The sequence below is a fragment of the Chelonoidis abingdonii genome, chromosome 1, assembly GCF_003597395.2.
Source record: "Chelonoidis abingdonii isolate Lonesome George chromosome 1, CheloAbing_2.0, whole genome shotgun sequence".
NCBI classification, from domain to species: Eukaryota; Metazoa; Chordata; order Testudines; family Testudinidae; genus Chelonoidis; species Chelonoidis abingdonii.
Genome location: NC_133769.1, coordinates 109,089,182 through 109,107,789, shown reverse-complemented (window position 1 = coordinate 109,107,789; position 18,608 = coordinate 109,089,182). Strand labels below are relative to the sequence as shown.

Genomic DNA, 18,608 nt, shown 5'->3' with positions numbered 1-18,608 from the left:
TCTGTTGTACTACTTTTTTATGTGAGTAAAATAATGGGAAGTCAGTACCTGGTGTCTTTTGGGGGGCTGGGACATTGGACAACACACACAACACAACACATACAACAAGGGAGAGTTGCTAGGCATGCTTGCCAAGGTGGGCAATCACCAAAAGCAACACTTACATTGACCAGAGACAAATTTGAGTGTAGACGTGCAAAAACAGCTTATAAGTTGTCTTGAGTCATCAACTGAACTCTGTAGTATAGACCTGTGTTTCGGCACTGTTTGAATTTAGCTCCAGAGTTAAGCTCTAGAGTTATCAGACTTCTTGAAAACAGAGTTTCTGAGTTATATCCAGCATGATGGTAATAGATTTCTGCTCCAGTTTTGACTAGGACAGGGGTCGGCAACCTTTCAGAAGTGGTGTGCCGAGTCTTCATTTATTCACTCTAATTTAAGGTTTTGCGTGCCAGTAATACATTTTGATGTTGTTTTTTTTTAAGAGGGTCTCTCTCTGTTTACTTTACAATAGTTTAGTTATATAATATAAACAAGGTTTTCAAAATCTTTGGGAGGCTTCATTTAAAATTAAATTAAAATGCTGATCTTATGCCGCCAGCCTGCTCAGTCCGCTGCCGGCCTGGGATTCTGTTCACCTAGGTTGGCAGCAGGTTGAGTGAGACCAGCAGCCAGTACCCCAGACCAGCAGTGGGCTGAGCGGCTCTGCTTGCTGCCAGTCTGGGGTCCCAGCCCTGCCCTCATAGAGTGAGTACCTACCTTCTCCCTGGTTCGAGCCCATTCTCTTCCCCTCTCTGCGCTGAGCTGAGGGTGGGAGTGCACAGGGCTGGGGGTGAAGGAGCAGGCTGGGGTGTAGGGTCTGGCCAGGAGCTAAAATGAAGGCAGGGGCTCAGTGTTGGGGCAGAAGGTTTGGGTGTGGAGTGCTTACCTCAGCAGCTCCCATTTGGTGCTAGAGGTGCAGGTTGGAATGTGTGGGGAGGTGCAGGAGCTCCCATTTGGTGCTCAGGGTGAGGAAGGGGATGTGGGGGGTGCAAGAATCAGGGCATGGGGTGTGTAGGGGCTGGGTATGTGTGAGGGTGCAGGAGTCAGGGCAGAGGGTTGGGGGCATGTGAGGGGGGTGCAGGGGTCAGGGCAGAGTGAGGTCCAGTGAACTGGGATGGGGAAAGAGGCGCGACCCAGCTCTTCCTCGGGTCTAGTAGGCAGCGAGTGGCAGCCCCCTGGCTTGAGTTCGGACTGTGGGACGTGGCCTGCCCCAGTACAGAGTCAAGCTCACCCTAGCACCGGGGCTCCAACCTTGGGGCAGCCTGCCTGAGTCCAGGGAGCGGGGCCAGGCGGATGAGTGCACAGCGCAGCTGTGACCCAGAACCTTCCCCATTTACAGGCCTTGCAGGCGCTGCAACTCCTGTGGAGCCAGGTCCCTCTTCCTGTCCTTGCCGGCGGGGCTGCTCAGACTCTGCAGACACCAGGTAGCAGTATAGACATGCTCACCTGGAAACACAACCTCACTCCGGAAGTGACAGAGGTCAGGAAAGCATGTGGAAATGCTGGCGGGAGGGGCGGAGAAGAGTGGGCCGGCCAGCATTTTTAATGGCATGCTGCTGCCTGCCAGGGTCCCAGCCTGCTGGCCCCGTTCAGCACGCCGCTGGCCTGGGTTTGGCAGCGGGCTGAGCAGGGCCAGCGGCCGGGACCTCAGCAGGCAGCAGTGTGCCATTAAAAATCGGCTTGCGTGCCGTCATTGGCCCGGGTGCTATAGGTTGCCGACCCCTGGCCTAGGATGTAGAAAGTGTGCACGCAATCCATTGGTTAATGCGTATGTAGAAGGTACTTCTAAATGCTGTTCCACAGTGAAAGAGTTGTTACAGCCTGCAGCTATAAAGTGTTGGCTATTTAGCTCAAGGCGTAGCATCTCATGCTTTCAGTTCCAGAGGTCAGTCCCTGGTCTGTCGGCCAACAGGGCAGCTATCACACATATGTCTAGTGATACAGCACAACTGTCTTTGAGATATGTAAGCTGTTCATCTTTCCTATTTGCTAAAGATTTGGGGCCTGAAATAGATATGCTAAGCTCTTACGATCATATGCATAGAAGTAAATGTATTTTGTCAAACTCAACTTTAAATGTGATGAGGTGGAAGCAAGAAGCAGTGCACAAGTCTGAACTCTTCTATAATCTGTGTTAAATGAATGTCTAGCTCACAAAGTCACTCTGAGAAAATCAGTGGGCTTGTATCAGAAAAGGCCTAATTCTTGTGTAGGAGGGAGGTTACTAATACCTATTAAGATACATTGGCAGAATTTTATGGGGAGGCTTGTGTAAAAGGTGAGTTCAGAGCACTGACAATGTGAAACATAGTTGATTATGTAGTAAATATATATTTTAACTCTCTACTTCTACATCTTCTTTTGTTAGTTTAAAAGACTTAACTGTGAAGTGGTGTATCAGGTGTCACAGTTACCAGGTTAACTGCCCCTCTGACCCCTCCTGTTTTCAGCACACCTTCTTTCAGGTCTCTGTCATTTATATTGGGGAGACAGTTTTCTTAAAGCATAACCAAAGCAATTAAGAGAAAATAGATCTTAAGAAAACAAACCAGTCTATATTCGTGTCTGCATTTCTCTAAGGCTTACTGTTCCCTGGATCTGGGGAAGGTCCCAACTCAGTCAACTCCTCTGAGCCTCTCTGTGGGCATGTCTACGCTGGCAGAGTTAGAGCTCCAGGAGTTACAGCACTGCTTAGAGAGCACTGAAGGGAAACCGCAGTTGTGTGTTCACACTGTCAGTTGCCTGTGCAATAGCATGTTCACACTTGCAGTGGTATTCAGAGTGGTGCACTCTGGGGAGCTATCTCACAGAGCATTTCTTCCTCTTTTGCCGCTAAGAGTTGTAGGAAGACAGAGGGGGTCGCGGGACATCCTGGGTCCTGTCTCAATGCCCCGTGATACGTTGCTTTGCATCCCAGCAATCCCTGTGCTTCTGTCCGCATTTGATGCCATCTTTCAACGGTTTGTGTAGTGCACGCCCAGCTTCTTTGGGATGCAGGAATGGATCCCAAACTCCTGACCTGTATGCTGCTCGCTCTGACTAACACATCACGGGTGGCAATGGAGTTACTCCTTAAATCGTAAAGGCAAGAGGAGTGCAACATTGATCTCGCCATGTGTACTAGCTACGACATGAGATTGCTTGTGGCATTCATGGAGGTGCTGATCACAATGGAACTCTGCTTTTGGGCTCGGGAAACAAGCACTGAGTGGTGAGATCACATTGTCATGCACCTCTGGGATGATGAGTGGTCACTGAAGAACTTTCGGATGAGGAAAGCCACATTCATGGGACTGTGTGATGAGCTCGCCCCAGCCCTGCAGCACAAGGACACGAAAATGAGAGCTGCCTTGCTGTTGGAGAAGTGCGTGGCCATAGCACTGTGGAAACTGGCTACTCCAGACTGCTACTGATTGGTCACTAACCAGTTCGAAGTGACTCAAGTTGACGGAAGCGTGCAGGGCCATTAATCGCATCCTGCTCCGAAAGATCGTGACTTTGGGCAACATGTGTGACATTGTGGATGGCATTCCACATATGGGCTTTCCTAACTGTGGAGGGGCGATACATGGCATGCATATTCCAATTATGGCACCAGACCACCTAGCTACCGAATCCATCAATCACAAAGGGTATTTCCCAATGGTTCTCCAGGGGCTTGTGAATCACTGTGGGCATTTCACAAACATTAACTCAGGCTGGTCCAGAAAGGTGCATGACGCATGAATCTTTTAGAACATTGGCCTGTTCAGGAAGCTGCAAGCAGAGGCTTTCTTCCCAGACCAGAAGATCACCGTAGGATTAGTTGAAATACCCATTTTGGTCCAAGTGCAGCATGACTGTTGAGTGTGCTTTTGACCTATATGAGAAGCTGGACCTGGCCAAAGACAATATTCTTATGCTTATAGCCGTGTGCTGTGCGCTCCATAATATTTGTGAAGGAAAGAGTGAAAGCTTCACTCAGGGCTGGGCCACAGAGGCTCAGCTCCTGGAGGCTGAGTTTGAACAGCCAGGGACCAGGGCTATTAGATAGGCGTAGCGCAGGGCCATAAGAATCAGGGATGTCTTGAGACAGCAATTTGAAGCTGAAAGCCACCAATATCTGTTACTATACTTAGAAGTGCAGTGCTTGTAATGCTAGGAGGTGATTGTGATTGATGCAGGCGATGCAATATGAAGGTTTAACATAATTTTCTGTTTTGCAGGGCTCTGTTTGCTTTCAGTTAATAGACTAAAGATTGCTTTTAAACCAACACAATTCTTTTATTAAAAAACAGCAACCAGAGGAGAGAGTCAAACAAAAAAACCCATCAGCAGCAAAGGGGATGGAGAAAGGGAGGTCCCAGGAGGAGGTGGGGGCGGCTAAAGATTTGTGTATGTCCGGGGATCATAGCCAACCTTCTTTTGGAGTACAATGCAGCAAGTACTGTACTTCAGCACAGCCAAACTGCAGAGGGATGGGTGTTCAGTGCAGTGGGTAGTGGGAGTCCACAGTGCTGGACTGTCAGGGGGGAGGAGTGGAATGCTGCGGGTATAGACCGAAGCCAGGAGGTTGATAACAGTGTGTTGGTGGTGTCTGGTGGGAGCATGGGAAAGAGTTTTGTGACAGCAGCTGCAGAGGAGGGTGGGTGTGGAGCTGCTCAGTTTGAAGACCTAGTATCGCCTGCAGCGTGTCTGTTTGGTGTTCTATAACCTTTGAGAGCCACTCCGTGGCTTCATTCTGGCATGCCGCATTCTCCTTTCGGCCCCTCTTCTTGCTCTCCCACCACTCCTTCAGTTCTTGTTTCTCGGCCACGGAGTGCATCGTAACCTCACACAGAAAGTCCTCCTTAGTTCTTCTTGGCCGCTTTCTAATTCTGCGCAGCCGTTTAGCCACCGATAACAAAGAGGGAGGTTGGGCTCTCAAGGTCATCTTTGTGAAGTTTAAATGCGACATTTTACAGAAGCAGTATTGTTTGAAACACAGACAATACTGATTCAGTGCTTTTAAAACGCAACCAGTAATCACGCACCTGTCACTAACTGGCTGACCTCAGGCAAGCACACATGAGCCAAAAGACCCCCAAAATGGTGAGTAGCCATAGGGGCAGGGTAAATCACTGTTCCCAAACTCTGCTGTACACTGGGCATGTAGCTCTTGGGGAGAGCCAGCACTGGGGGCGGGGGGCGCTGATAATCATTCCTGTCCCCACACTTTCCACAGAATGTGATCATTATGGAAGATACCTTGCTGCTGAGGGTAAGCAGGGAATCAAGGGTGGGTTGTCTTCAAGTCTGTGGCTTCCACCTTGGCCCCTATGTCTCTCACCTGTGTGCAGCAATACCTCACCCCCACACATCCCTGTGATGGCACAGTGGTGCAGGGAAGTTACTGGTAATGGGGCAAGAAACAAAGTAGCTCTGCCAAGGAACCTGCAGGAGTGGATTGCCCACTATCTCCATGAGAGTTTCCTGGAGATCTGAGGCAGATTCCCATGAAATGAGAGAGTCAATCAACAGCCTGTTCAGCTGTTCAGACTAGGCATTCAGTGGGAGACCAGCCTGATTTCTGGAACTCTCCTGACCCCAACAACTCTCTTCAGCGATTCCCCAAATCAGATCCACTTACCAGGGGCCTCCTCTCCTGTTTGCGCTTCGCCAACATCTGACAGCTGTGATTGGCTACCCTCCGGGGTAGAAAAGAGCTCCTGGCTGCATGCATCTCTGACCTCCGAGTCATCCTCTGCCTCTGGGTTTCCCTCCCCCTCCACATCCTTGTCCAAAGTTTCCTTCTCCTGACTCGGTCCACTCGACTAGCATGCGAGCCACCTCAGTATCCATAGTGGTCTTCGCAGTGGAGGTGGGGTCACTGCTGAGTATCGCGTCCAGCTATTTGTAGAACCGGCAGCTTGTGGACGCAGCTCTGGAGTGGCGGTTTGCCCCCGGTGCCTCATGGGCGCAGCTCCTTCACTTCAACCCTGCACTGCAGTGTGTCCCAGTCATGGCCCCCTTCTGTCACACATCATGAAATCTGTCTGTAGGTGTCATAATTCCTATGCCTGAAGTGTAGCCGGGACTGGACAGCCTCCTCTCCCCAAATGCTGAGTTCCAGCAGCTCAGTATTGCTCCCAGTGGGGGATCACATGGTGGGTGGAGCAGGCGTGGCCACCTGGAAAGATGCACTGAGACCACTGCGCTCGTTACCGAGCAAACAGGAAGGGGACTTTCAAAATTCCAAAGGAATTTACAGGGTAGGGATGATAGTTGGTCACCTGAGGGCAGGGCAGTAACTTCAAACTGATGACCAGAGAGGTGAGAACAGGCATTGTGGGACACCTACTGGAGGCCAGTCGCAGCGCTGTATTTGACCACAGTGTCTGTGCTGGCGGCACAGTGCTGTAACCCCAGTGCAGAAAGCTGTATGCATCTCATTGGCGTGGTTTTTTTTTTTTTTTTTTTTTTTTTGCCCAAGGCCCTGCTTCAGCCTCTCTCTTTGAATACTCTTGCCAATACATCCCAGAATGATGTTTTTTTTTTTTTTTTTTTTTTTTTTTTTAACAGTGCTGCAACTGCACAGTTTCTGCAAATTAAATGGCTTGGCAGTGTGTACACCTCAGGAGTTACCGTGCAGAAAGCTGCTTTACTGCATAGAAACTTGTCAGTGTAGGCAGGACCTTTGTTAACCTGGCCCCTTGACAATTGACAGCTTTAAGTGTTTATAACCCTTTGCTCTATGAGTTTCCAGACTGATAAAATGTCTGTCTCACTTTGGGCGGGAGCCTGTATTCATAAAATTATTACATCTCAATACTCTTAGATTATTACACAACAATTCCATGCCCATCACATCATTATTGCAGTTATGTACCTCTAGTCCTGCTGAATGTAGCTGGTACCTCACAAACTGACTCTCTAGTCATTTTGCAACAAACTGCTCATGGGAAGGCATGAACCTTTGAATAGCAAAGGGGTGAAATCAGTGGAAGATTCACAGTAAAACTGATTACTGAAACTAAAGTGTTTGAATCCCAGTAGGAGCTGAGATACTCAGTTACTTTCAGGCAGACACCCAGAGTCTGTGGGTTGGCAGTGGATAAGAATTGGCATTTATCCCTTGGACTCTAGAAATACTAACTGAAAGTTTTCAGAAAAGTATATCTCTATAAAAATTATTTGGAAGTTATTTGATAAATTGATAAGCTTACAAATATTAAAGATTTCTTACCAGTTGAACTTGCTTTTTATTTTTCTCTCCAGTTGGTGTTATCCGCTGTCCAGTTTGCAGCCAGGAATGTGCAGAAAGACACATCATAGATAACTTTTTTGTGAAGGACACCACAGAGGTTCCTAGCAGTACAGTGGAAAAGTCAAATCAGGTGAGTACATTAAAATGTAACCCCCTCAGCATCCTTTGGGTGCCAAGGTATGTTCTGAGCTGCCAGCTGTGTGGCCTTCATTGCTTATTTTGTATTGGGTTTGGGGGTCGGGGGGGGGGGGGGGGGCAGGGAAGGATGGTAGAAAGAGCATTCAGATAGCCATTCATCTTATTTTATGACTACCCTCGAAAATCAGGTAGTGTGTTGGGAGTGCTGGTGATGGTAACTTCTGATTTTCAAAAATAATGGTTTTAAATTTCTGAGATGATGTAACCACATGGTGACGCCAAAATGAGAGAAATAAAATTATGTATTATCTTACTACAGTGAAATTTCTGTGGAGGACTCTAAAATGGGAGAACTCCTAGCACAAGAGACCAGAATGACGTTGGAATAATAGAATCATAAAAAAGTAGGGCTGGAATGGACCTTTAGAGATTATCGAGCCCAGCCACCTCTGCTGAGGCAGAACCAACTATAGATATCTCTGACAGGTGTTGGTCTGTTCGTAAATACCTCCAGTGACGGGGATTTCACAACCTCTTGCAAGCCTATTCCAGAAATTGACTACCCTTATAGTTAGAAAGTTTTTCCTAATATCTAACCTAAATGTCCCTTGCTGCAGACTAAGCTGATTACTACTTATTCTGCCTTTAGTGTAAAACTCAACTTGGTGTGGTCAGGACTTGGGAGATGGAACCTAATTAGTGTCATATTTTGCCAGTTTTAAATAGCTGGGTTCATTAAACAAGAAGTTCTCAAATGTTGTTGTGGAGACTATATCTTACTTGTGTGTCTATTGTCCACTGCCCTCTCCATTCACAATTGCATAATGAGTTTTAATGTACTTTTAGTTTCTTTTTATGCATTTTAGCAGCAAGATACAAGAAGAGGTAGCACCAAGTAAATAGCCAGTGAACCATATGGCCACAGTTTAGGAATCTCCTTTTAGAATGTACCTTTTGTGTAGGAATAAAATCTTTTTAATTGGGGAGTATTTTTGATCTCCATTAGAATTTGCCATCCTTCATTTTGGGCCAGTGCCAAAATAAGTCCATGTACTTATAAACTGAACTCATTTAACCTCTTTCTACTGTGACAAAGTTCCTCCTCTTCCTTGGTGGGTCTTGCGCTTATTGGCGGATTTGCTCACCTCAGAGATCTTCCCCTCTGGTGGAACCCACAGTCCGGGTCAACCCAGGCCTGCCCTCTACTCCGGGTTCCAGCCCATGGCCCTGTGGATTGCAGCTTTCTATAGTGCCTCCTGTAACAGCTGCATGACAGCTACAACTCCCTGGGCTACTTCCCCATGGTCTCCTCCAAACACCTTCTTTATCCTCACCACAGGACCTTTCTCCTGGTGTCTGATAATGCTTGTACTCCTCAGTCCTCTGGCAGCACACCCTCTCACTCTCTTGCTCCCAGCTCCTCACACGCACACCACAAACTGCAGTTAGCTCCTTTTTAAACCCAGGTGCCCTGATTAGTCTGCCTTGATTGGCTGCAGCCTAAGCAGCCTGTCTGCCTTAATTGGTTCCAGCAGGTTCCTGATTACTCTAGTGCAGCCCCTGCTCTGGTCACTCAGGGAACAGAAAACTACTCGTCCAGTGACCACAGTATATTTGCCCTCTACCAGACTCCTTTACACTACTGGTCTGGGTCTGTCACACTACAAAGATGCTTTCTTTATAATGGCAGCAAGAAGACAAGACCCTAATTGGAGAGACACTTTGGTTGATACTATTCTCTTTTAAAATAAAGATTATTTTGAACGTGCCTTTTTTATCCCTTCATCTTGTATAAAGAGTGCAACATGAGTCTTGATCTATTTTGTATTCTGGCAGTCTTTAGGGCTTATTTAATTAGACCACCCAATCTTTTGTTTCAAAGCTTCTGGGGTGGGGGAGGGGGGAATATATCTTGTAAATCTCCTTCCCCTTACCCCCAGGTAGGTGGAGATATTTAAACTTATGGCCATCGAAGCTTTTGTTGGCTCCCTTCAGTTTCTCAGCCAGCTTGGGACCTGGAGCCCCAAGTTATGGTGATATAAATTTTTCTGAACCTGGACTGGAAAGTGAGATTTGAAGCTCTCCAGAAGCTTGAACAACATCTATGTACCTTTTGTGTAGGAATAAAATCTTTTTAATTGGGGAGTATTTTTGATCTTGCATATTTTGCATGTGTCACCCAAAAAGTCCCCAAAGCGACCTCTGATCTTTAATTATGTAGTGATTGATCACTGCTTGAATTGAAAAAGTGATCACCGTATCTTTAGTCAGTTAGCTTTTCTAGTGAGTTTGTCAATTAGGAGGAGAGGCAAGAAAGGTATCAAGTTCTAGAAATGTTATAAAGAATTTGATACCATTCAGAAGTAATCCCAAATTTTCTTATTACTGTCTTTCTCCAATTTATGTAATGAGCACTAGGGGTTATAATGGATCACAAATTGAACGAGTCAACAATGTGATGCAATTGCAAGAAAAGCTAATATTCTGGGTTATATTAGGAGTATCATATGGAAGACATGGGAGACAATTGTCCCACTCTGCTTGGCAGCTGGAGTATAGCAGCAAGGGAGATTTAGGTTAGATATGAGGAAGAACTTTCCAACTATAAGGGAGTTAAGTTCTGGGATAGTCTTCCAAGGAAGGTTGTAGAATCCCAATCATTGGAGGTTTTTAAAGACAGGTTGGACAAACATCTGCCAGGGACGGTCTGGGTTTATTTTGTCCTGTGTCAGCACAGGGGGCTGGATTAGATGACATCTGGAGGTCCCTTCCAGCCCTACATTTGTATGATTCTATAAGCTTCCCAGAACTTTAGTTCAGAGACCTATGACGGAACTAGCTGAGTTAATCTTATTGACAAAATCAAGGGTGTTTTATTTGTAATTTCCTTTCAGCTTTCTATCCCTGGTATCTCAGGCATTGAGGTTTTTTGACTGGGGCATAGATCATAAAATCTGTGTACCAGGACTTTTATCATTCTCAATGTCTTTAGTCTCTAAAAATTATGGAGTTTCTTCAGGAGTCATGGCTTAGCATCTGAGCATTTCTGAAACTCAATAATACTGTACACCCTTGTGGATCAGAAAACAGATCCCCATTCTTCCCTGGATTTTAAGTCTTTTGGATTGCCTGCTGGTCCTACTCTGCTGGGTAGGATACAAAGATACAATGCTTCAGAGTCTTCCATTGGAAGCTGGACAGTCTGAGTGGGCTGCAGGGAAAGCCCTATGTAAATATTCTTCTTGGAGTGCTTGCTCATGTCCGTGTTAGATGTGTGTGCTCGCCACATGCACTGGTGCCGGAAGTTTTTCCCTCAGTGGTATCTGTAGGGGATCGGCTCTGGTGCCCTCTGGAGTGGCGTGCACATGCTGCAGTATAAGGGGTGCTGCCAGCTCCTCCCACCCTCAGTTCCTTCTTATTGCCAGTGACGGTGCTGTTTGTTGCTTTGGCAAATTCTTCAGTTCAGAATTGTTCATTGCGAACTTTTCCTGTAAATAGATAATTTTTATAAATAGTTCCCTTAGTGTTGTTAGTTAAACTAGTTGGTAGTCCCGGATGGGATTTAGCCCAGGGATGGGGCATGCCCTGGTCTTCAAACCCTGCGACAGGTGCAACAAGCCTATGCCAGTCAGCAACCCACACACTAGTTGTCTAAGGTGCTTGGGGGAAACCCACATCAGCGACAAGTGTAGCATCTGCAAAAGTTTTAAACCTCGGACGAAGGAGGAGCAGGACATTTGACTCTGGGCGTGCCTTATGGAGTCTGCTTTAACACCACAACAATCTAGGTCAAACTCTGCACCTAGCACTGCAGCCTCGGTGTGGATTGCGCCACCGGTGCCGCTTTCAGACTGACATCGATCCCTCACGCCAGTACAGACAGGGAAGAGGAATAAGATGGGAAGAAGTCGTACTACTTCCTGCAAGGACAAGAAGGCCAGAAGAGAGCAGAGACCCATGAGGGGCAGCTTATCACCTCCAAGAGGGAGTGGGGTCCCAGCTGTGGTTGAGTGGGCTAGCCCATCCTGGGACGTGCCTGCTACCCCAGATAGTGACACTGGCATGTGGTGGTACTGTCGACCCCGGAAGACCTGCAGGCAACACAGGAGGTTATGCCCCTCCCAGAGCCTCCTACACCGGAGACAGCAGCTCCCAAATCCAGGGGTAAGCCTGTCCTGGGGCTGTTCCATCAGTCCCCTTTAGTGCGGCACCGCTTACCGCAAGGAAGTGTCCTGTCAGCACTTGCCCACCCAGAGTCACCGCACCTTGCACACGGGAGTGTCTACTGGAAAGAGCCCCTGGTGTCAGTCCCCGGACTCGGGGCATCACTCTTCGGGCTCGAAACGCAGGTCACCAGTGGCGTGGCATAGACCTGTGGAGGCGCGCCCAACCCTGCGGCCTCGGTAGTGAGAGTGTTGCAGTCAGTCCCCAAGTGATGGGCACTGCTCCAGCAAGGGTCGTAGTCAGTCTCCGGACTCTCAGTATTGGTCCCCAGTGCACCAATATGGGTCGACGCTCCTCATCTCGGTGTCGCTCCTGCTCAACAGACTGACATACTCGCAAAGCGTTTGGCATCCATTGCTGGAATACTGTCATGGATCCACCAAACACCAATGCTGGTTTCCATGATCTTGATGAGGAGGATTGTTTGCCCTCGTACAGATCCCACTCAGAACATGGGGGAGGACACCACTGGAGTCAGGGTGCCTGGTAGGCCTCATTGCGGTCATGATCTCTGGAACACCGCCCATCCTCATCAGGCTCTGAGTCAAGCCAGGAGTCCCTACCAGCAGGACAACGCCCTCCCTTCAGAGTTTCAGCTCTCTTTGCAGTACTGCCAGGGGCGTCCAATGCCATAGCATCCTTGGAATCCATGGGGGTTCCTGCACAAATCCCAAGGGTACAAATTGGTGTCTGGAGCCTCATAGAGTTCATCGGCATGGTACCTGACTCCACAAGGGCGTGAGCATTCCTCTCACAGGACATATTCCAGATGATGAGAGAGCTCATCACTGGAGTCTCTGGTTCCCCTCACCACGTCCAGAGCCTGCCTTCGGCTACTAGGCTACATGGCAGCATGTACCTATGCTGTCCGCCATGCAGGGTTCAGGATGCAACCTCTCCAACAGTAGCTGTTGATGATCTATAACCCATCCAGAGATCACCTGGACAAGGTCATCACCATCCCACCAAGGGTACTTGCCTCTCTACAGTGGTGGACTGACCCAGGGGCAGTCCTTGAAGGAGTGCCATTTGACAACCTGCAGTCCTCTGTCTCATTGATATCTGATGCCTTGGACCTCAGCTGGGGAATGTTATCTCCACACAATGCAGACTCAAAGGGCATGGTCCCAAGAGGAGCTGGTGTTGCATATAAACATCAAGGAGCTCAGGGCAGTTCACTTAGCCTGCGCAGTCTTTCTGCCACAATTGACCAGTCAAGTGGTGCGAGTGCTGACGGACAACACAGCTTCGATGCTCTCCATCAACAGGCAAGAGGAACGCTCCGCTTGTGAGATTTCCGCATCTATCATGCGATCCATCTGGAGGCCTGTCACCTCCCCAGCATAGGTAACATGCTGGGTGGATCACTTGAGCAGGTCCTTCTGCTCACACCACTTATGGTCGCTCAACTCAGAAGTGGTCCAGAAGTGGGGAACTCCTTGAGTAGATCTGTTTGCCACCAGACGGAATAGGAAGTGTCATCAGTTTTGCTCAAGGTGGTGTCCACCTTCCATGTCAACCAATATCTTCCTCCCAGTATTCTGCCCTAAGCCACACAAGACTGCTGAGAAGTGGCTGCACGCCTTGGATGTTTGGCATGTCTTGGGGTTCTACCTAGAGCATACCAAACCCTCTGCAGGTCGACCCAGCTCTTCATCGCAACAGTGGATACGTTGAAGAGCCTTCTGGTGTCCTCTCGGAGGATCTCTGATTGGATTACCTTCTGTATCTGGACCTGCTACGAGCTATCACAGGTCCAATCGCTGCCTATTGTGAAGGGCCACTGGACCAGAGCTGAAGCGCCCTCGGCGGCCTTCCTGGCGCACGTCCCCATCCAGGACATTTGCAGGGCTGTGACATGGTTTTCAGTGCACATGTTCATGGCACACTACGCCATCACACATCAAGCTAGAGACGACGCTGGGTTCAGCAGAGCACTGTTGCGATCTGCAAGCCCGTGAACTCCTATCCACCTCTGATGGTACTCTTTGAGAGTCACCTAAAATGGAATGGACATGAGCAAGTACTCAAAGAAGAAAAGACAGTTACCTTTTCCGTAACTGGTGTTCTTCGAGATGTATTGCTCATATCCATTCCACACCCGCCCACCTTCCCCACTGTCGGAGTTTCTGGCAAGAAGGAACTGAGGGTAGGGGGAGTTGGCAGCACCCCTTATATCCATGGCATGTGCGCACCACTCCAAAGGACGTCAAAACTGGTACCATATGTATACCACCGAGTGAAAAACTTCCAGCACATGCCTAACATGGAATGGACATGAGCAGCACATCTCGAAGAACACCTGTTATGGAAAAGGTAACTGTCTTTTCACCTTCCTTTCTGTTAGAAAGAAACTATGCATCACAGTGTGGATAAAAATTTAGTTTTTTAATTTAAAATGGATTTTTAAAAAGTCAGTCAAATACAGATTTTTTAAAAAATAAACCTACTTAAAATTAAATTTTAAATGTGTTAAGCCTTAAACTTAGTATGGTTTTATTAAACTATTTAAATTTAATTAAAAAAATTAATCAGTACGTTTGCTCTCAAGTTTTGAAGAAAGTCAAACCACTGAACTGGTGGAGTTCTTTGGCTAAGTACCTGAGTCAGGGTCTGTTGACATGCTAAGCCAACTTTTGACAGCAGTAGCCTTTTCTGCAAGTTCAAAGGGGATATTTTCTTTGTTTGTTCAACTAGTTCAATGAGAGTTGATTCAAAGTTAAGAAACCAATATGAAGTTGAAAAGCAGGAAAGCTTGTTTGTCGTGTCTTTCTCCCCCGCAATCCTCCCACCCCCCTGTGAATAAGAACGAGGTGTAAAAGGTGTAAAAGGATGGTGTAAAAGGATGATCTGCTTGTTCCAAAATCTTGAGGGACATGGTGACTGGAAACAATCATTTGTATTCATTAACTGCAGATAATACTTCCTTTGTTTAATAAACCAGCTTTAAATGACACACATTTTGATAAACTTTTTTTCTTATGTTCCAGTACTTTGAAGGTAGTTTTATTTAATAAGAAAAATTAAAATGTTGTTCATATATTTTTAGTTGAATTTGAATTTCTGTCTAAATGGAGCTTTACACAAACCCCATATAAAATATTAATCAGATACAAGCCAGAAATATCATTCACCCTTTGAGTTTTAGTTTTTTTTTACATTAGAATCTGAATAAAGGTAAATTAAGCTAGATAATTGCTTAAATACACGTATATAGATAGATATAGTGTATCCTCCTGATTTAGTATAAAGAACCACCAAATTTACTATGTCTGTAATTAGTGTAAAGGCTTAGCTTTAGTTGCAAATGACATGCTTTAATGGTTACCAACTAATGAGAACCAACCTTTCTGTAGGAAAAGAATTAAAAAATAGAAATGGAAATCATGATTAAAATTAGTGATTTAGATCAAAGTTTCCTGTTTGCTGATTTATGTCACTTAGATTTAAATTAGTCCAGCCTTTATGCACAGTTCTGTTTGAATGGATGTGCTGGAATGTGATCATAAAGGAAAAGGATCACAAACTTTGTTATATGAAAGTTGGATTTCTGGAAATATTTCCTGCCTATATAATAGATATCCACCCCATTGCTTAGTTAAGTTTGTATTTAACAGTTGATCAGATATTCTTCAAGAAACTTACATTAGCAAGAACAACCCAGGGCTGCTATACCAGATGTGGCTTGGCTCAGTGATTCTTTTCAGTAACTGGCTTTTACACATATGACATCAAAAAGGAGGCGCAGTTTTTTGTAGTTTAGGGAGACTCTTCAAAAAATACAACTTTTAAATAAGAGCAATGTTTGTTTCAAGTTGTACTGTGAAGGCAGTAGAAATCATATGTGTTAAGTAGTCCACTGTTTATGCCTGCTGTGTTTCATCAGATACATAAGGGATCAGGGAGCCTGCTCTTCACAGAACAATTCCAGACATAAGAGTGGTCATGGGTCATGTTAATAAAATCCTCCAAAGAACTACTTGTTACAGATAACCTATTGTATCTAGCCATTCCTTGAATGAAAGACTTATTTGAAACATTTACAATGCAAAGAATCTCATCTTCTGGAAACATAATTTAAAATTTAACTTGGGAAGATAAGAGCATTCTTTTCTTGATTCTCTGAACAATGCATTTATTACAAGGGAAGTGGGAAGCAATCAAAATGTCAACATCCTCCCTCCGCCCTCCCCCTCAAAAAAAACCAGCAGTGTGGTCAGAGCTGACTTTGACTTATTACCCTATGTGGTGCCTTCAAGCTTCAGTAAAAGAAGGGAGGCATAAATGAAAGTTCCTGGGGAATATATACAGTGTAGTGGGTCTTCCTGGCTGTTACATGGCTGGATTAAGGGCCCAGCATGGAGGGCATATCAGAGGGAGAGGAGAACAGTGTCTTGAGTGCTGTAAACAATTGCTAGTATTACATGCACACAGTCTCTGGCTAACCCTAATGTAAATATGCTGGATGAGCAGAGCAAGGTGCAGATACTTTGGGGGTTTTTGACACTCTGACTTACTGAAAGACTTGGAAAATAATTGAAGGTTGAGGTTTTGAAAATAAATAGGGTGACTGAGTTGTGTACGAAGAGAGGGAAGGAGTTCCATGACTACAGGACAGCTTTGAAGAAGACAGAATATTTTAAGATTAAGAGCACAGACAGGAAAAATTAGAGATGAAAAGAAATAAAAGGTGAGGTAGAGCTGTGCAAGGCCTTGTGCGAGTGAAGTTTTATTTTGATTTGGAAAAAGGAGAGGAAGCTATTAACAATGTAGGAATTGCCATGCTGGATCAGACCCATGTTATGCTTAGTCCTGTATCCTATTGTCAGTGTCCAGCATCAGAACAGGGAAAGGACATTTTAATTTAGAAGTACTTTTGTATAGGTTGGACATAACAAAGTATGTTGCTTTGCTTAATATAACTGAGTTGCAAATGAAATATAAAGGGTTTTGTTGTAGGAATGGAGAAGAGAAGATGGGTTTTGTTTGAGACGTCAAAAGAAGCAACAGGATTAGAGCTTGGGAGTGGAAAAAGTGGAGGGAGAAGTCTGATACAGGCTTGCTATGCTAGTGTCTGTGATGGAAGTAGAGTGGGGCTGTTAATGATAGTGAAGGGGGTAGAAGGGTCAGGAGGGGAAAAATCAGTGTTCGTGTTTTTGTCACGTTGTGTTCGTGAGAGGGGGAACTGATGAAATACTGTTGAAGAAGGGAAGTGGTGGAGTTTCAGTATGTGGGGTTTGGAATAGTCAGCAGATAGCTCATAGCTGGAACTATGTGTGGTTGCGGGTGCCCAGAGACAGGGAGAAGAGTTCTAATAAATGGATGTCCTTGGTGATTTTCGTTCGTTTCTTCACATTAAATCAACACACAATACAAATGCTAAGAAGTGGCATTTCTGAACTTTTTGGAATACTTAGTTTCATATTTTTTCTCATCTTCTGGTGTGCGCAATTAGATGCAACCAATTAAAATTGGCAAATTTTAGAACACTCGGTGACTGAATAATCCTCCAGCTTTACCTGCTCTTTGGCATTCTTCCTAAACTGGAAAATTTTGCTTGCTGTACCCCTTTGCTACCTAAAGTATAGTTAGCTGATTGCAGTGAATGCTTTCGAAGTCTCTAAGAGGATATTGCCTTACCTGGATTTTCAAAAGTAAATTTAATTTCTTTATTAATAGAAACAATCATGTACAAATATAAATATATTTATGGACCTTTCTGTGATGTGATGAGTATCTTCAGATTTTATCGAAGCTCCCGTGAGAGCTGAATGAGCCCCTTGTGCAACTACAAATATTATAACTAGTAAGGAGGAAGTAGAGTAGCTATGTGCTTTTTCTGTAAGCATAATTGTTAATAATTGTGATACAGCATGGCCAGAGGGCAGCATAAGAGTGTTAGCAGGGGGCCTTATTCCCTGCCAAGGGAGGAAGGTTTGCGTTAGATTAACTAGAACAGCTGTGGCCAGTTAGAGCACCTGACTCCAGTTAGAGCACCTAAACCCCTGCTTCAGTCAGATAGGGTGTGGTAGTTGAAGGAGAAAGGTTGGATTGGAGCAGAGTGCAGATTGCAGAAGAGAAGAGTTTGTCCAGAGAGAAATAGAAGGTTTGGAGGAGTGCTGCGGTGGATTGGGAAGCCCAACAGAAACCCTAGGTAAGGGGCACCAGGCTTGTATAGAAGAGAGGCGAGAAGCCCTTCACAAGCTGACGGGTATGAGAGGGAAGTAACCCAGGGGAAGAAACCGCTAATCAAGTGGTTCACCACAACCCCAGGGCCCCTGGGTTGGGACCTGGAGTAGAGGGCGGGCCCAGGTCCCTCCCTCTCCACTCCCCTCCTCCAAGGACACTAGGGAAGTGATTAAGAACTGGTTCAGAGGCAAGCAATATCGCCCTGAACCTACCCCAGAGAAGAGAAAGCGCGAGACCCAGAGAACAGTACCGGCAATTTGCCACATAATACAGAACTACCTTCTAATCTTGATCAAGAGGAAAAAGACAAGAGCATTTAAGAGGTAGTGAAGCATTTTTCCTAATTACTAAAATAGAGGACATTTTGAATAACATTAAGGACATGTTTTTTTCCTGTAGAGGAATTTCTGTGAGTATTGTACAGTTTTAACAAAGTCCCATTTTTGTCTCTTTCAAGCAGAAAATAGACTGAAACAAAACTTAGTTGCCACTTAAAAGTTGTTTGAGGACATGAATTACTGCTTCTGATTCTTGTTTTTTAATTAAATATAATTTGAGAACTCTGACTTTTGCTTGGTGTTTTAGGACATTGCACAAATAAAGGATAGTATGTGCTTTGTCTCATGGAGAAGAGGTCAAGCTTTAGTTCATTTGGCAGCGTCTGCTTGGCAGTTTATTGAACAGCATCTTCAGCATCTGAAGAGATTGGTAGATCTTTCAAGTCCTAACAACTTTTACCAGCTGAGAAAACTGAAGTATGTAAGAAAAGAGTAGACAAGATGTTGGAATC

The 18,608-nt window shown here is 45.7% G+C and overlaps 1 protein-coding gene across 1 annotated transcript in view; it reads left to right on the top strand.

Moving 5' to 3' along the window:
* TRIM24 (tripartite motif containing 24) overlaps positions 1 to 18,608 on the top strand; it is a 143,137-nt gene that overhangs the window by 64,811 nt on the left and 59,718 nt on the right. The window contains exon 2 of the mRNA XM_032781972.1: positions 7,279 to 7,397. Within this exon, the coding sequence (XP_032637863.1) occupies positions 7,279 to 7,397 (119 nt within the window). The remainder of the gene's footprint in view (positions 1 to 7,278; positions 7,398 to 18,608) is intronic.